The sequence below is a fragment of the Cololabis saira genome, chromosome 21, assembly GCF_033807715.1.
Source record: "Cololabis saira isolate AMF1-May2022 chromosome 21, fColSai1.1, whole genome shotgun sequence".
Classification (NCBI taxonomy): domain Eukaryota; kingdom Metazoa; phylum Chordata; class Actinopteri; order Beloniformes; family Belonidae; genus Cololabis; species Cololabis saira.
The window spans coordinates 1,341,385-1,354,198 of NC_084607.1; the positions used below are offsets into that span (position 1 = coordinate 1,341,385).

The 12,814-nt window shown below is 45.8% G+C and overlaps 1 protein-coding gene across 1 annotated transcript in view; it reads right to left on the reverse strand.

Annotated features, from left to right (window-relative positions):
• Positions 1 to 1,618: 1,618 nt before the first annotated feature.
• Positions 1,619 to 12,814, reverse strand: part of LOC133421973 (germ cell-specific gene 1-like protein) — a 34,316-nt gene continuing 23,120 nt past the window's right edge. Inside the window, exons 2-6 of the mRNA XM_061711797.1 lie at positions 11,900 to 11,947; positions 5,949 to 6,101; positions 4,945 to 5,056; positions 1,872 to 2,006; positions 1,619 to 1,811 (exon numbers count right to left, since the gene is read on the reverse strand). Of these exons, the coding sequence (XP_061567781.1) occupies positions 1,619 to 1,811; positions 1,872 to 2,006; positions 4,945 to 5,056; positions 5,949 to 6,101; positions 11,900 to 11,947 (641 nt within the window). The remainder of the gene's footprint in view (positions 1,812 to 1,871; positions 2,007 to 4,944; positions 5,057 to 5,948; positions 6,102 to 11,899; positions 11,948 to 12,814) is intronic.

The following is a 12,814-nucleotide window of genomic DNA, read 5'->3' on the forward strand; positions in this document are numbered from 1 at the left end:
TTAGCGGGAGGAGCTAACGTTAGCTGGGAGGAGATAACGTTAGCGGGGAGGAGCTAACGTTAGCGGGAAGGAGCTAACGATGGATGGATGGATGGAGGAGTTCCTGTCTCCGACATGCGGAGCTACATCTGGAGAGATGGACTATTGTTTTACACAGTGGGATATTTTTACTGGATATGTATTACTGATTAATTAAAAACGACATTAAATAGATTGTGTATTCCTCTTTCATATTTACATTATTGGTAACCGTTTTATAAAAGCAATAATCACTTGGCGTCTGGCCGGAGACGCCGCTCAGCTGTGATAGAACGAGCGTATACCACGGCCTGGCGGGATGTATTGCTTAAATATTAATATTTAATTTATTTTATATATATTAAACTCTCCCACTCTGTTAAAAACGTCCTGTGTTCATCTTATTATATATATATATATTCGTTATATATTTCGCGGTGCATTTTTTCCCTGCCAAAGTAATTTCCGTCACAAACATGAGCGCTAGCGCGCCCGTATGGTTCAACGGGTTGAGCAGGCGACTTAAACCTTCCCCTGAACAGCGACGCGGGTTCAATTCCAGCCGCGGCAAATTTTTCCCTCCACTTCCTACGTGTCTGTCTTTCACTGCATCATCAGATAAAATCTCAAGAGCCGCATGACACCAGGAAAAGAGCCGCATGCGGCTCGCCAGCCGTGGGTTGGACACCCCTGTTCTAGTGGAAAAGTGCCATTTGTGTGATACATAAGGTAAATATGGATCAGCTACATGTTTCTGTAGCGATGATGAGTCCCAGCTAGCCTTTACGGGGTCAAACATCCTAAAATCAACGTGGAAATGTTCAGTCTCCACCCGGACGGTTGTGCTTCCTCTCAGTCTCTCTGTGTCTCCAGACAGGAAACTGAGGCCACGTTTCCACAGAGCTGGTATTTACAAAAACAGATATTTCCCCCTCTACGTTTTGAAAAATCCCATAATTTCCCGGAACCTGCATAAATATCTGTTAAGGTGCTATGAGCAGCCAAACCTACAGGGGGCAGTGTAACAAGAAGATAAAGTCATGCTAGCCAATCAGAATCCTGGAAAAAAACATCAACAAATGACACGAGTAACTTCCAGTTACTTCCAAGATGAACCAGAGTCTTTGGTTTGGAGTGACAGAGAAGTGGAGTTACTTTTAAGTGTGACGTTAGAATATAAAACAGGTAAAATACAAGAAAATATTGACGTTACAAACTAATTGTAACCACAGGTGTCACTCATGACGCTGGTGACGTTTCTGTCTCATAATGTGAAGTTCTGAAGCCTAAATGTCTGTTTCTCTCCGTTTACAAGCAAACGTTTTTGCAAATCTCCACTTTGGCCGGAGTTTTCAGAAATGATGGTTTTTGGAGACTTTGAGCTTCGTTTTTGTGTAAATTAACTGACAAAACGCATGAAAACACCAGCGTTTTTGCTACGTGGAAACGGGGCCTCAGCCTCCACCCGGACGGTCGGAGGTCAGTAGGGTCTGGCGGTTGTGCTTCCTCTCGTTACGTCTCTGTCTCTTTCTGTGTCTCCAGACAGGAATTGGGTTCTGAGGCCCCGCCCCCTCCCTTAGCCCCGCCCCCTCCCTTAGCATCAGCACTGCTCCTCTCCCAGAGAGTCGTTGTCCTCCCCCAGGTCCACGGAGGCCCTCATGTGTCCTGGTCCCGGACTAGCCCCTGGACCCCGGGCCAGTCCGGGACCCGGGTAAACCTCCACGGATCCGGACACCGACCGCAGGTTGGAGTCCCGGAAGTAGTGGAAGGAAAGAGCGTCCCGGTCCAGGAAGCTCCGCTCGTCCAGGAAGCTCCGCTCGTCCCTGAGCTCGTCCCGGAGCTCCTGCTCGAACCGGAAGCTCCGCTCGTCCCGGAGCTCCTGCTCGAAAAGCTTCCGCTTGTGCCGGAACTCGATCACCGTCTTGGTGTAGGAGTTGAGGGTGGTGACGGAGGCGGCCATGCAGCAGGTGAACGAGCCCCACGCCAGGCTGGGGGGGAAACGCAGAGGTCAAGGGTCAACATAAGCCAGGCTGGGGGGGGGTGGGGGTGGGGGGGGGTTTGGGAGGGTGGGTCTAGAGGTCAAGGGTCAAGGTCAGCCTCGTTACATCAGAAACATTCTGTAGTTTACAGTAACGTAGCGCTGCAGGTGAGACGCCAAGTACTCACAAGCTGTTACACTTCAGAACGATTAGGCACGCAGACGTGCTGCTCTCTCTCTTTCGCTTGAGCATTCACTCGCTGCGCTAGCTCACGGCTAGTTAGTGTTGAGGAATTTACCAAACCATTTCAGAAGTCCGCTTTGTGTTATATGAGTTTTTATTCAGCCGGCGGTGGGCGGATCTACACAGACCAAAGTCTGGTTGATATGCTGACCCAGATTGATTTGGCCACAGGATTTTTATACAAAAGTTCAATCAACAATGACAGGAAGAAACCAGCCCAGTGAGAGACAGTCAGAGGTGTGATTCTTCAGCTCTGGGACTACCCCCGAGGGATCAGGAAGTCCATATATGGTCTCGAGTCCTCGTCTCTGCAGGAACCGGAAGTGGAAGCCACTCCCCCGGTGCCTGTCTCGGCAGGGATGCAAGACGCCGGAACCTGCGTGACAATGTCCAGAGCATTGAATGAGACTGGCGCTGCCTGCAAGTCCTCGTCCCGGCAGGGGTCCTCAGGAACTGGAACTTGCATGTCAAATGTCTTGAGGGGGATATGAGGCTGGAGCCATCTGCAAGGTGTCCCTGCAGGGGTTACTTGCTGTTGGAATGCTTCATCATTAGTTAGCTTTGGTTTACACGTTACAAAAAACACAGGAGTGGCACAACAAAGCGGATATCTCTCACTGGAGTAGTAAGTAATAACTATGGACTTCTGACGCTAAAGCAGATGTCAAAGGACTTTCTAAAGACTCTTAAAGGAACCTCTTTTCAGGACGAGCGGCCAACGAGGTATTTTGTTACACGTAGATACAGCGTGTGTCTTTTGTACATGTGTGCTAAGTGTTGTTACGATTGTTATTTCTGTAGTTCTCACGGCGTGACGAGGGATGAGGAGGGAGAGAGAGCTGCAACTTCCTTCCTGGAGGACGGACCACAGCAGGATGCTCAGATTTATGGGGGAGACGGTTGTCTGGGTGATTCTGTCCTTGACTGACGGGTGATTTGTTTGAGCTCCGATGGCAGCTGCAGCTCGGAGGACGAAGGTTTCGTCTGAATTATCAGAGTAAAGACACACCTGTCGCTCGCGATAAACCTGAACCATCAACACGAGAGACGACCACTCGTCTGACGCCATGAATCAGATTTGACTGAATCTTTGAATTAAATATCCCGTCATGACTCATGGGGGGGGGGTTTAGGGGGTTTAGGGGGTTTTAGGGGGGTATTGGAGGGTTTAGGGGGTTTAGGGGGGTATCGGGGTACTACCCACCAGAAGGACCAGCCGTAGTCCCAGAATCAGAATCAGAATCAGGTTTATTAAGTCAGCTTAGAAAACTGTTTTTGACTTTGGATACACCGGCGGCGGCACAATGGTATTGTGCGCCTGTTTTTCTAAGGGTAACACTGGGATGGGGGGGGGGGGGGACATCTTCACACTGAGTATAATACACAGTATCAAGGTGCAAAAAACACCTCAGCACACAAAGCAACAGACATCATCACAAGACTTGCATGTGGGAGTGTGTGGGGGGGTTGGGGGTCCCGGCACAGTACATCCAAGTGATCGCTGCGACGTCGTGGCGCTCGAAACCCGGATATTGTTGGGGGGGGGGCTGATAAGAGGGGGGGCCGAGGAAGGAAGGTGTGGTTATCAGCAAGTGTGTGTGTGAGCAGTAAGTCCGTGAACTTGGCTCAGAGCTGCTCTCAGCCAAATGTCCTTGATGTTATCAGACGGCTCGGTCAGTTCTGAAACAGGTCCACAGATGTTCCTGAGAGGGGAGGGTTAGTGGGGGCAGAGCCACTTGTTTACATTCCACCAGGGAGATTGTGACCAGAGCGATCGGCCAAAACCCGCCCTGTCAAGGCCAGATTATAGAATCAATAATTATATTGCAAAACAGACAAACTCAGTAATTTTCCGTCTGCTTTCAGTCTCTGGTTCATCAATGGCGACTCCAATCAGATGAATTTGTGATCAATTCCCGCCAAGCCGAGCTTCCAACTTCTCCCAGGTCTTCTCCATCTTGCCAATGAGCTCAAAGACGCTGCCAGCCTGCGATTCTGTTCAAGAATCACATCCAGCTTACGGCTTTGCTCCCCCAGCGTTAAAGTCTGAGTGTTGATCGCCTTGCTTGATCCTTCAGCCACGTCCGGCAGCTCTGAAAGAGCCAGAACAGCTGTCGACGACTTACGCGTTCGTCGGTAGACCAGGAATCCCCCTCCTCCGATCAAGAGAAATCCTGCTATCATAAATCCAATTATGAAGCATCTTCAACGTCCTCGACAGGCAGAATCGCCAAACACAACGGTTTCCAATATTTGTAGGAATCCATTGTGTATCCAGCAAAAAATGTCCCATCGGGGCAGGAGGGCTCCCTTACCCCCTGACTTCTTGTCGCAAAAATTTGGTCAATTGTGCTGAGAGACCAGTTAATCAATTCCATGATTGTAGAGTTTGGGAGGAGTGAAAATGAGAGACTCTGAAGACGAGACAAACAAAAGCAGTAGCAGGGCAGATAGATAAGGGAGAGGAGCAGAAAAAGCGTCCGCCTTCGTCGAGAGCCGGGAGAAGGGGGTTTAGGGGGTAATTGGGGGGTTTAGGGGGGTTTTAAGGGGGTATTAGGGGGTATTAGGGGGTATTTGGGAGGTTTTAGGGGGGTATTTGGGGGGGTTTAGGGGGGGTTTAGGGGGGTATTTGGGGGTTTAGGGGGGGTTTAGGGGGGTATTTGGGGGTTTAGGGGGTTTAGGGGGGTATCGGGGTACTACCCACCAGAAGGACCAGCCGTAGTCCCAGCTGTGCGGTCTCCAGTCTTCAGGACCCAAACTGACGGTGATCTGGAAAACCTGGGTGTACATCATGTGTGCCACCATGCCGAGAAGACCTGCACACACACACACACACACACACACACACACACACACACACACACACACACACACACACACACACACACACACACACACACACACACACACACACGTGACCAGTGAGGTCATGTGACACCGTTACAGCTGGATGATTTACAGCATCTGGAGAAGCTGAAGGTTCATCAGTCGGAGAAAAACGAGGACGTTTCACCGGCAGCTCGGAGAGGAACGACAGGCTAACGCTAGCTAACGCTAGCGCTGATAAACAACCCAGAATAAACTTCCCCGAAGAGACGAGTAAAAACTGCAGACGTGGGAAAGACGTCACCTCTGACTGCAGGTCTCTGATGGACGGAACATTAATTATTATTATTAATATTATTATTATGTCCAGATTAATGTTGAAGTACAATTTCGAGAAAAAAGTCGAAAAAAAAGTTGAAATGTTGAGAAAAAAGTTGAAATGTTGAGATTAATGTACAATTTTGTAAAGTACAATTTTGAGAAAAAAGTCGAAATGTATTTCAACTTTATTCTAAAAATTTCGACTTTATTCTTGAAGTACACAATAAAAAAGAAATAAGTATTTTTCTCCTGCTGGTCCTGATACTCTTCCGTAGAGTCGCTGGTAAGCCCTTCGGGTTTTTATCACCTCTCCTGCACATCTTTTCTTAACTTTCTTAACCTAACTTACAACGGAGTATTAGGGCCAAACTAAGACAAAAAAAAGTGAAATTACGAGAATAAAGTCGTAATATTACGACTTTATTCTCATAATATTATGAATTTATTCTCGTAATTTCCAATTTTTTTTGTCGTAGTTTGGCCCTAATACTCCGTCGTACCTTTTTAGGAGTGCAAACAATAAAAACGTTAATAAAAACCCGTGAGGATTGGTGTTTTTACCTGACAGCACGGTGAAAACGGCAGCGAAGGCGTTGAGCTTCAGCGCGTCGATGACGTTGCTGGAGTGGAACAGTTCCAGACACATGAGGGTGAAACCGACGAGCAGCAGCAGGATGTAGAGCAGCTCAGAGACCACAGACAACCACAACACCCCTATAAAAACACACAAGTTAATAACCGACGAGCAGCAGCAGGATGTAGAGCAGCTCAGAGACCACGGAGAGCCAGAGAACTCCTATAAAAACACACAAGTTAATAACCGACGAGCAGCAGGATGTAGAGCAGCTCACAGGCCACGGACAACCACAGAATAATAATAATAATAATAATAATAATAATAATAATAATAATAATAATAATAATAATAATAATAATAAAATAAATACAAATAATAATAAAATAATCATAATAAACCAAATAAAATAATAATAAAGGTAATATAATAATAATTATTATTATAATTTAAAAATAACGATAATAATAAAATAATAAACCTAATAATAATAAACCTAATAATAATAATAATAATAATAATAATAATAATAATAATAATAATAATGGTAATAATAATAATAATAAAGGTGATGATAATAATAATCATATTAATAATAATAAAAATAAATAGGTATTAATAATAATAATTAGAATTGAAGTCCACAACCATTATAAAAATGTCCATGATTCAATTTCATGATTAGATTTATTTATTTTTATTCTGAATCCTGTCACAACCCCTGAGGTCTGACACCTCTCAGGCAGGAATAAGGTACAACGGTTCTGGTTACAACCATGTCTTCACTGCTCTGTTCATAGCAGCTGTTGTTCAGCCACCTGACTGACTCCTCCCCCTTTCATCTGCAAGATGAGCCTGATTTTAAAATGTCAACTACATCAATAGAGTTTATATAAAGCAATACGTTTATGATGAATATGATCGATTGGCAACCGGCTCAGCCGACACGTAGCTAATTATCCGTAAAGATCAAACCAATCTCCCCAAGCTATCTTTGCTAGAACATTTTAGCAGAGTTTTTATTTTGCAACCTACATTTTAGTCTGGTTTTTATTCCTGTACGCTATTGCATTATATATTTAACTAGACAATTTCCTTGCAGAAATTTCGAGAGTGCCACGGCGGGCTGCTGCACATTTGTGTACATTTTACAAGCAATAGAGGTGAAGGACTCAATACCGAGTCCAATGACACCACCCATGACTCTCTATGTCAAACCATTCAAAAGTTATTACAGAAAATAGGTAATAGGCTAACAGAACCACTAACAGAACCGCTAATGGGACCGCTAACGGAACCGCTAACAGAACCGCTAACAGAACCGCTATCGGAACCGCTAACGGGACTGCTAACGGGACCGCTAACGGGACCACTAACAGAACCGCTAACGGGACCGCTAACGGGACCGCTAACGGAGCCGCTAACGGGATCGCTAACAGAACCGCTAACGGGACCGCTAACAGAACCGCTAATGGGACCGCTAACGGAACCGCTAACAGAACCACTAACAGAACCGCTAATGGGACTGCTAACGGAACCGCTAACAGAACCGCTAACAGAGCCGCTATCGGAACCGCTAACGGGACTGCTAACGGGACCGCTAATGGGACCACTAACAGAACCGCTAACGGGACCGCTATCGGAACCGCTAACGGGACCGCTAACCGAGCCGCTAACGGGATCGCTAACAGAACCGCTAACGGGACCGCTAACAGAACCGCTAACAGGACAGCTAACCGAGCCGCTAACGGGATCGCTAACGGAACCGCTAACGGGAACGCTAACGGGAATGCTAACGGAACCGCTAACGGAAGTGCTAACGGGACCGCTAACGAGTTCGCTAACGGGATCGCTAACAGAACTGCTAACGGGACCGCTAACGGGATCGCTAACGGTAGCGCTAACGGGACCGCTAACAACCGCGAACGGAACCGCTAACGGGGTCACTAACGGGACCGCTAACAGGATCACTAACGGGACAACTAACAACCGCGAACGGAACCGCTAACGGGGTCGCTAACGGGATCGCTAACAGGATTGCTAATAGTATCGCTAACGGGACCGCTAACAGAACCGCTAACGGGACCGCTAACAACCGCTAACGGGACCGCTAACGGGGTCGCTAATAGGATCGCTAACGGGACCGCTAACAGAACCGCTAACGGGACCGCTAACAACCGCTAACGGGATCGCTAACAGGATCGCAAACAGAACCGCTAACGGGACCGCTAACAACCGCTAACGGGACCGCTAATGGGACCGCTAACGGGACCGCTAACAACCGCTAACGGGACCGCTAACAACCGCCAACGGGACCGCTAATGGGACCGCTAACAGAACCGCTAACGGGACCGCTAACGGGACCGCTAACAGAACCGCTAACGGTACCGCTAACAGGATCACTAACGGGACCACTAACGGGACCGCTAACATAACCGCTAACGGGACCGCTAACGGGACTGCTAACGGAACCGCTAACGGAGCCGCTAACAGAACCGCTAACGGAACCGCTAACAGAACCGCTAACGGAACCGCTAACGGTTTGTGTGTGTGTGTGTGTCTGGGGTGTGTGTGTATGTGTGTGTGTGTGTCTGCGGTGTGTGTGTGTGTGTGTATAAGGGGGGAGTATTTAATATATATCAAATATTTATATATTATAATTAATATATAGGACTGGGGATCAGCTAAGGTCAAAAGGTCAGGGTTCAGATTTCTCCATTTTCCAGGTTCCAAGTATATGAAGTCTGTTATGATTGAGTCATGTGACCAGTTCTGGCTGAATGACTCAGCAGCTGAGCTCTGGTTGCCGCGGCAGAGACAGAGAACCCGGCAGATTCTGACAATCTTATTTTTATTCAGATATTTCTTATAATGTGTTAGTAACGGCAGTTTGAAAACAAAGTGAGATTTTTTTTAAGAACTTTTTTTTTTACATTGCAGTCAATGGAGACCGAGGCAGGAATTGGCGTGGCTGTTAGCCCCCCCGTTTAAATTTGGTTCATACCACGCCTGTCAAAGTCACATTTTATGAATCCCAACATGTATGTCTACATTCTGACCAAAAATTATCTGTCTACCTTTTACGGTTTGGCCGTGAGCTCGAGTTACAAATAAACATTATGGTCATTTTTTGAATGTTTCGCTCACTCTAAACAATTAGAACTTCACTCTAGATTTGACAAAAAAGTTATTTCCAGTCCTCGCTTGAGCGCTCATATCTTGAAAAGTGTACATTTTAGGAAAAAACTGTTTCAGGTTTGGAGAGAGAAGAGAAGTTTTCCTCCGTTTTGAAGTTTGAATGACAGTTCTACGTGCAAGTATGAGAAAGATACGTGACTCAGAAAAAAGGTGAATTTTGTCTTTTTTCTCCCATCCGCTTTGAATGGCGCCATAGAAATACATGGGGAAATGAGTTCCCCATTAGTTTGGAAATTTGGAAATGTTTTTGCACTTCGTGCAAAAACTATTTATGCAATCGCTCTGAAAATCCACAGGACTGTAGTTAAATTCAGGGCCTACAACTTTCTAAATCGGTTCAGAATTTTTCGAGTAACGGTGTGCGAGTGGTGAGGCCCCAAAGTTCTCCCAATGCATTCCGGATGGCGCTAAAAGCGCACGTTTTTGCACGTTGCGCAAAAACGTGCACGCCAATCGCTAATAAAAGTCATAGCACACGATTCCCGCTTAAGGCTCACGTTTCTACGTTTTTACTTTTCGCGTTTTCTCAAAGCTGTAGGAGGAGTAGCGAACCAAAATCTGTCCGGAAAATGAATAATAATAAACCCGCAGGATAACATTAGTGCCTCTGGCGAAGCCAGAGGCATTCCTCCTCCTTTGCTATTGAATAGCTTTGGAGGATGAGTGCCTCGTTATCGTTATCATCACATGACCAGCATTTTCGTTGCGTCTCGTTTTCCTCAGGTGATAAAGGTTCGTTGACAACGACATTTAGTCATAATTTTGGTTGACGAAAGAAACTTTAGAACAGACTTCTCAACGCTCAGCACTGATTTAGAGTCACAGCGTCTGCAGAAGAAATAAACCCCTTTTCTTACATTATGTTCAAAGTGTAGGATCCTGGATGACGGGATTTAGGGCTCTGACCGTAAAACTGAATCATTTCTGCAGAGCTCGTTCATTAATAATTAATAATCAGCATCATAGCAGAAACCACACTCAGGCATCCCATAATAACAACAATCGTTTCCTTTATCGTGTCACATTACAGTAATAAAGAAGCTTCTTTAATCGTTTGTCCCCGACCTCGCTGTTCACGCGGTTCACGTCCTCTAACGCTCCTCGTTAGCCCAAGCTTTTACTTCCAGACATAAAAACATAGAAATAAAGAAATAAAGATAACAAGCAGGAAATAATGATCTTAATTAATCTCAGAGAGGACGGAGGAGCCGAGGACGGTGAATAAACGGAGCCGGCGCTGCCGTTCTACACCGGCGTAATTACACTTTAATTACCACGTGTGTGTGTGTGTGTGTGTGTGTGTGTGTGTGTGTGTGTGTGTGTGTGTGTGTGTGTTTGTGTGTGTGTGTGTGTGTGTGTGTGTGTGTGTGTGTGTGTGTGTGTGTGTGTGTGTGTGTGTGTGTGTGTGTGTGTGTGTGTGTGATGCTTTTTTAAGACACTTCTCATAGTTTTGTAAAACACTTGAAATGTCAAGAAAAAAGTCGAAATGTCGAATTTCACAATTCACAATTTTGTGAATAAAGTCGCGAAATTTTCACGAAATTTTGACATTTTCACTTTTTTTTCAGCATAAGCTACATAACCCCCTTCATGAGACTTTCAGAACCATGGAGATCCATCAGAACCATGGAGATCCATCAGCACCATGGAGACCCATTAGCTTTCAACGTGTCACTGTTTCTTACCAACTTGTTTCAGCTCCAGAAACTTCTCTCTACAGATTTACGAGGCGTGTAGCTTTCCTTTTTCTTTTTCCTCATGTTTATAATTGTATAAATATATAAATAACATAGGGCTGGGCGATATATTGAGATTTATATATGTATCGATATATTTTCAAACGCGATATGGTACGAGACAATATCGTTTATATCGATTTAAAAAATAAATAAATAAATAAAAAAAATTTAATTTTTTTTTTTTTTTGATTTTGATGTAGCTTATTTTGTGAAAAATTGACTTGAATGTTTTATTTGAGATTGTCACAAATGTTTTGTTATTTGCACAACTGTCAACCTCAGTGGAAAAGTCTGCCTGTTACTGTCTACATTGTATTAATTACAGTGTATTTTAATTTAATTGTTATGCAGGAAAGGGATATTTGTTTTATTTTATTAAGAAGCATTTTTATTCTATATATACAGGCAGTTTATTTTTATTTCATTAGTTTTATACATGTTGATATTGTGCAGACCTCTGTTAATAAAGGAACCTGTGTGACATTTGGCACGAGGTTTGTATTAAAACTGACTGTTTTTTTAAGAAATGAAGCTAACAGAGATGCTAACAGAGATGCTAACAGAGATGCTATGCTATAATGCTTTGGGGGAAACCGCAATTATGGCACAAAAAAATATGGATATATATCAAGTATCTCCATTCAGCTAGAAAATATGGAGATATGACTTTTGGTCCATATCACCCAGCCCTAAAATAACATTTATAATTCCTCATGTGAATTGCTCAAGGACCGGCGGCGGCGTTGAACCGGCAGGTGAGACTTTGAAAATATCCAACTCCGACTGAACTCAATCAAAAAATCCCATTTTCTTCTGCAGGTTCAACTCATTTGAGAACCGACAAACACGGAGAGGTGTGTGTGTGTGTGTGTGTGTGTGTGTGTGTGTGTGTGTGTGTGTGTGTGTGTGTGTGTGTGTGTGTGTGTGTGTGTGTGTGTGTTCATGAACAGGTGGTAGCGGTAGCGGCGGCGGCTACGATGCTAATGACCGTCATTACTCACCTCTCTCTGACGCCGGAGCCAAATCAATGAAACTCCTGCACTTCTCACCTGAGAGAGGGAGGGATGGAGGGAGGAGGGAGGGAGGGATGGGGGGAGGGAGGGAGGGATGAGGGAAGGAGGAGGGAAGGAGGGAGGGATGAGGGAGGGAGAGATGGAGGGATGAGGGAGGGATGGAGGGATGAGGGAGGGATGAGGGATGGAGAGATGGAGGGATGAGGGAGGGATGGAGGGATGAGGGAGGGATGAGGGAGGGAGAGAGGGATGAGGGAGGGATGAGGGAGGGAGAGAGGGAAGGAGGGAGGGATGGATGAGGGAGGGAGGGAGGGAGGAGGTGAAGAAACGAAGGTGAACGTAGGAGGGAAACAAGCAACGGGCGGAAGTGGGAGGAAGATGAACGAGTGAGAGAAGGATGAAGGGATGGAGGGATGGGAGTGGGAGGAAGATGAACGAGGGAAACGGAGGACGAGAAGAGAAGGATGAAGGAGGAACGTTAGTTTACAGAGTTGCTGCATCGAGCTGGAAGCAGCTAGCAGCTAGTAGCTAGCAGCTCGTAAACAACGACGTCGTTCATTAAAGGGGACCTATTATGAAAACACGTTTTTTCTTGTTTTAACATATATAAAGTGGTCTCCCCTCACCCTGCCAGCACAGGGGAGACAAAATACCATGAATTTCTGCAAGCTCTCTGACCCCCGCCGGACAGAGTCCCCCAGTGTCACGTGGTTTTTTTTGAGCCGATTAAAATCTGCGCCTAGGGTGACGTCACCCTAGGCGTAGAGGTTCAGCCTCCGCTGCTGAAACCCCGCCCACAACCAGCTCTCTCCGCTGCTGGAGCGGTCCTTCCTTGAGCCAGTCGGACGCGGCTCCGCGGCGAAGCGGATCCGGGTTAAATCATCCAGGTTCCCGGGTGGTTTG